The following is a 5,612-nucleotide window of genomic DNA, read 5'->3' on the forward strand; positions in this document are numbered from 1 at the left end:
TTTATATCAAATAAAATAAAATTTATATTTCCTTTAAAACTTCACTTTCTTTAGGTACTGTGCTTTTTCTGGTTTATTTTGTAAGTAAAAAAAAAAAGAACACTAATGAAAACAACTTTTTCAAACAGATTCGATTTTTATGAGGTTTGACGGATGTGTACAGACTGGCCGTGTTCTTTATTGGGCCCAGGCCTTTATGTTTGGTATAAAAAATTAATTAATTTTAAAAAAATAAAAATAAAAATAAACACCAAAAAATAAAAGAAGAAGAAGGCCCAGGTTGGGGACGCTCTGCTTTTTCCTTTTTTTCTTATGTGACGCGGACAAAAGACTGGTAATTTTTTTTTATATATTATATGTCGTAAAAAATAACTTTAAAAAGCAAAATGTTGTTCTTGTCGTTTTCATAAGTTGTAATCTTTTTTATTTATTTATTTTTGGGTAAGTAATTATTTGTTGTTTATGTTGTCTTTCGTCAGTCATAATGACAAATTAATATTCTATCAAAAAAATATTATTAATATTAATATTAAATAATAATAAAAAGACAAACTAATACATTTATTTGGAGACCCCTCTTTTTTTGTTGTTGTTTGGGTGAATATTAATTTGGAGATCCAATAATTCCAAGGGCATCAAGCTCACCAATAACGAATGTTGCTCTTTTGTGGGTCGCATCCTCTTTAATACTCTTCTTTTGTATTGAGCAAGCTTTTGTCTGCATCAGAAATCAACCTTGTAGGCCCGGATTTTCCTAAGAATCCACTCACTTCGGGAGAGTACTAAACTTGCCAAATGGAATGAGAATTAAAATACTGGATTAAAAAGGCTATGAGCTTTTAACTAACATATGGATCTTACATTTTTAATTGTCACATCATGATTTCATGTCCTGATCCTAACACATACAAGAGTACAACAAATTTAATTTAAACAGAGCATAAGAATTAAATTAAAACTTATAAATTAAACATAAACACAATTTCTAAGATGGATGTGTATGGTCGGCGGACAAACTCCCGAGTCTTGCCGCTGGATGAGGTAAAAATAAATACAAAATAAAATGAATTGAAACTCATAAAAATACATGAAATTTCTAGCCACAAATAAGCTTTTTCCCCAAACCAACCCCCCCAAATGCTGGCCAAAAATATGTTTATTAACCTATGCTTTAGACTCACCAAGTTCAACGTCCTTGACAGGACCAGTTTCAACACCTTCCTTCAAAAGTCTGATTTCCTCCTCAGTTAGGCTGTTTTTCGTGTGGGGAAGCGTCTTGTTATTTGAATGCTTTTCAGACTCCACAGCCCAACTATAGATTACCATGCCAAGAACGGCAAGAAACATCCCCATGATGTTCTTGAAAGTTAGCTCCGAATCGAAGAGGAGCCACCCCAATGTGAGGACACACACTGTTTTCATGTGACCTAAAACCTGGAAGGAAACGGCTGAAAAGCGTCCAATGCAAAGGTACTGGCTCATGTTGCAGAATACTGCTAGGGAGCACGAAAGAAGTATGAATAACTGCACATATTCACAACTTGTCATTAGATACCAAATTTTAAAAACTCCATACGCATTAATGCATAAGATAGCAATTAACAGATGTAAATGGGGTAAAAAAGAAAAAAAAAAAAAAAAAAGAATGATTGCTTACAATGGCACCAGTAGACATTTTATAGTTTGTTACAAATTTGCCACTAAGGAAATAATCAACAAATGGCCCAAGAATAAGGAGAGAAGCGGCTTGAATTGGAGCTGTCTTACTCAACAATTCAAAAGATCCAATTGAGTACTTCTTCTGCAGGGAACCTATTGTCTGTTCCACAAAGAAACAAAATCAGAGACAGCAAATAATAATTTATTTTCCACAAAAAGTATGAATATATGTAGTAAACTATATATGTGCTTCCAAAAATAAAAAATAAAAGAAATCACCAAAAAGAAATCATTATAATGGATTCCTTCACTTCATGCCCTGACAGAACAAATGATACAAATCCCACGATATTGCAACCAGAAATGGGGGCATCACTCGTGTCCCCAGTATAATAAAGTTTGGTTTCATACTAGATTTATGTTGAATTACAGCTTGATCATTTTCAATATTAGAGGATATGGCACGGTCCTAACAACTCAAAATGTTTCCACTAGAACTATTAAAAAATTTCTGTTTCCAAGTCCTAATTTTTTTTTTTTTTGGTTGGAAATGTCAATACCTAAAAAATATACATGTTGCAGTTGAAATTTTAAAAGTATAGTTAGTCCAATAAATTTCTTTATGTTCTTGCCCATCTATAATTGTAGGAAACACCTATAAAACTACTAGCTGATGAAAACTGACCAACATCTTCATTTCCTAGATTAAAGATTTAACTTATATGGGAAGAAACCCATATTAAATGGTCTATAACCTTAATTGATAATTTGATACCTATTCCCATTCCCGAGGCAAACTATTTGTTCATATAGTATTAAAAATGAAGATCATTCAGTCTGAACCATAACCTAGTTGATATTTTAGTTCAACAACAATTTTTTTGTTAGTTACACAAGCACCTAGTGGGCCTTAAAAGAGGAATCTCACCTAAAGTCTCTCAAGAAGCCCCCCATCAGACCATCATGGCATATCTCAATAATATTAAAAACACATATGTATCTATACACAGCTTCTGCATTAGACTCCATATTTGTTGCGTGAACCATCGATTTTTAAACATAAGTAGTTGCCAGGCCATACTAAATTATCTACTGCATGCCCTAGGCCCTGGTATGTAACATCTGTCAAAATGGCTAAGCAATGCTGAAGTATCACCAATGCAGCAAAGAGATAGGCTCTCAGCCAGTCATGTAGGTGCACTGCTTGGAAACATGTCAAGGACGATGATCATATCACATATGCATTTCTTGCACGACAGAACGTACTCCTATGAACAATTTGTCATGTCTAGGGAGTCTAATTATTATAGTTCAGAGATTGAGTACACAGATCCAAAGTTTCTAACAATTAACTAAATAATTTCATTATGAATTATCTAATCAAGATGCAGAATGAACAAGAAATACTTGGAAGGAAAATGAGACAACAGAAGAGAACAGATTTAACAATACTACAGAAAAAATAAGAACTGCAAGTAAGTTCATGTCCCCATCCACATTGGAAGAACTTTCAAGAGCTAATGCAAAAATGAGTAATAGATCAAAGAAATACTCACAATTTGCTGCAAAGATGTAGACAAAACCGCTACGCAGGCACATATAAAACCTTTGACATTAACTTTCACATCGGTGACAGTGCAAACACCCACACCAAGGACCACAACCACAACAGCCATCTTGACTTCCCTTGAATACTGCTTGCTGTGAAGTATCCACTCCATGACGCATACCACCGGAATCATGCTAAGCTTTGAAATCTGTGGGCAAGAACAGCATGGTAGAGTTAGAGAAACATGGTTAATGTTGATAATTCGATAGTTGGGGGGTAGGGGGATTTGAACCCTGAACGTTTCGGATGGAAATACTAAGGGGTGCCAGTTCTATACAATTGGGTAGAGCAATTTCTGCCCAATATTTATACAAGAGCCAAAAAGACAAGGCATACATAGAAAATGAAAACCTTAAATTAAGTCAAATCTTACTTGGTAGAATCCAACAGAGTTGAGCATGAGACTGAAGTTCATCCCTGTGATGGACATGTTCGCAACAATTGAGAACCAGAAAAGCTCCCAAAAAGGAACATGCTTTGATGCAGAAAAACCAGTCGCATTTGAGACCAGACCCACCAGCGCAGTCACCGCGAAGTGAAACCCAGTTAAGGTTGTAGCTGGTAAAAAAAAAAAAAAACCAAAACACCCTTTATTAAACTCAACGAAATCTTAAAGATTTACGAAAGAGATCGGACATGAATTATAGAGAATTTCAAGAACAAAAATGCCAAGTCAATCAAAATTGCATTAGCAAAAAAATGTGCACAGATCTAACAAAAAAAGTGAGATTAGGTAAGGGGTTGAAGATCTGAGATGAGATCTACAATATATAATTAATTAAAAAAAAAAATTTAAAAAGGTAAAGAAACAGACTAACCGAAACCGAAAGCATAACCGCTGGACGACATAAGCTGTTTGTTAGCCATGATAATTCCGACGGAGCTGACAACGTTCATGGCCCACGCTCCCACATCGGAAACTGACGAACTCTTCTTTTCACTTTCCATTTCTTCTCTTTTCTCTCTCACACAAATTACAATTTACAGCTATATGTATATATATAATTTGTGTGTGTGTATATATATATATATATATATATAGAAAGAGAAAGAAAAGGCAAGGAATTGAAGATCCACTAAATAGATAGCAGATCTCAGAAAGACCCAACACCAAAAATGAGGGAGGAAGAGGATGAGAAGGGATTATATTGATATATGATATGATACCAAATTGAATAATAATAATAATATTCTTATTATTATTATTATATGAAAATGGACCTTTCCTTTTTCTTCTTATACCTTCTTGGCTAGCCTCTTTTTCTTTCTTCCTCTTCCCCTTCCTCTGCTTCTATCCAAAATTTTAAAATTTTGAATTAGAAAAACAAAAAAGAAACACAAAAAGTGTGCTGTTTTTTTTTTTGTGTGGTTTACACAATTTATATATGAAATTGTCACTTACTGTTTCTAATTGCACATGAAATGTAATGGAAGGAAGGAAGGAAGGAAGGAAGGAAAAAACGTGAGATGTTTTCCACGCCTAGTTCGAAAGGTATAGGCCTCTTCTCACCTTAGCTCTCTCTAGTTTTTATTGTTGTTCCTAGTTCCTCTCTCTCTATATTGTACTTAAAATTTTTTTTTAAAAAAATGTAAAAAATGACAATGCTAAAAATTTGGGTAACTCCAATGCAGCTCGCGTCGTATTCACTCGCCGTCGGTCAATATCTTTTAATATTCTTTCATGCCCTGGGGGCTGGGGGGAATAATAAACGGGTATACCTTCCTTCAACTCAGCACTAAAGTGTGTCTCTTTTTTTAATTTGTTACTTCTTCGGTTCTGCCTTATTCTTTATATTTAAATGATAAATTAAAAAAGAAAACGTATTCCTGTTTTTTTGGTAACTTAGTAAACGTCTCCCCCAGTAATAATGAAAATTAATTTTTCAATAGAATGGCGTTCCACTGAGTCAGTCAGGTTATTTACTCAAAGAAGAAGGAAAAAAAAAAAAAAAAAAAAAAGTTAGTCAGGCTATGATTATGGAGAAATTAAAATTATTATATATATATATATATATATATAAATAATTATAAAAAGGCGTCTGTTTGTCTGGTCATCCTAAGTCCCACAAGTCCTATGGTTTTTTTTTTTTTTTTTTTTTTTTTTTTTTTAAACAAACACGTGCAAGGAATAAAGTTCTAGCACAAAACACATCCCGAATTTAGTTGATTTTCAAAAAAAAAAAAAAAAAACCCTTTTATTTGTAAGTTTTACTGGTGAAATAGGTACTAGAAAAGCTCCTTATCAATATAACTCTAGTTAATTTCTTTTGTAAAAATTTACAGTAGTCAATTATAACAGAAAATTACTTAGGTAATCTAAGAGTATTAAATAATTACTCAAATG

General features: G+C 33.3%; 1 protein-coding gene across 4 annotated transcripts; it reads right to left on the reverse strand.

Moving 5' to 3' along the window:
- Positions 1-586: 586 nt before the first annotated feature.
- On the reverse strand, positions 587-4,810 carry LOC115974753 (UDP-rhamnose/UDP-galactose transporter 2-like). 4 transcript variants are annotated; one of them, XM_031095260.1, is made up of 7 exons: positions 4,671-4,810; positions 4,087-4,556; positions 3,642-3,826; positions 3,216-3,416; positions 1,658-1,819; positions 1,182-1,524; positions 587-782 (listed from the first exon to the last, which is right to left on the reverse strand). In XM_031095260.1, the coding sequence occupies exons 2-7, from the start codon at positions 4,214-4,216 to the stop codon at positions 724-726; spliced, it is 1,080 nt and encodes a 359-aa protein (XP_030951120.1). In that variant the 5' UTR covers positions 4,217-4,556; positions 4,671-4,810; the 3' UTR covers positions 587-723. The 4 variants fall into 4 exon arrangements, with proteins under 4 accessions (XP_030951120.1, XP_030951119.1, XP_030951121.1 ...); XM_031095259.1 differs by having other exon boundaries at positions 4,087-4,559; XM_031095261.1 differs by lacking the exon at positions 587-782 and adding an exon at positions 817-898 and having other exon boundaries at positions 4,087-4,559.
- Between the last annotated feature and the right edge of the window lie 802 nt (positions 4,811-5,612).

This window comes from Quercus lobata, chromosome 2 (assembly GCF_001633185.2).
Source record: "Quercus lobata isolate SW786 chromosome 2, ValleyOak3.0 Primary Assembly, whole genome shotgun sequence".
Taxonomy (NCBI): Eukaryota; Viridiplantae; Streptophyta; class Magnoliopsida; order Fagales; family Fagaceae; genus Quercus; species Quercus lobata.

Excerpts from the sequence above, each read along its gene's own strand:
- LOC115974753 (XM_031095260.1), bottom strand. The coding sequence starts at position 4,216 with ATGGAAAGTGAAAAGAAGAGTTCGTCAGTTTCCGATGTGGGAGCGTGG. Across the intron at positions 1,525-1,657 it reads AAATGTCTACTGGTGCCATT|TTATTCATACTTCTTTCGTG; the intron begins GTAAGCAATCAT and ends GAATATGTGCAG. Across the intron at positions 783-1,181 it reads TGTCAAGGACGTTGAACTTG|TACTCTCCCGAAGTGAGTGG; the intron begins GTGAGTCTAAAG and ends TGGCAAGTTTAG.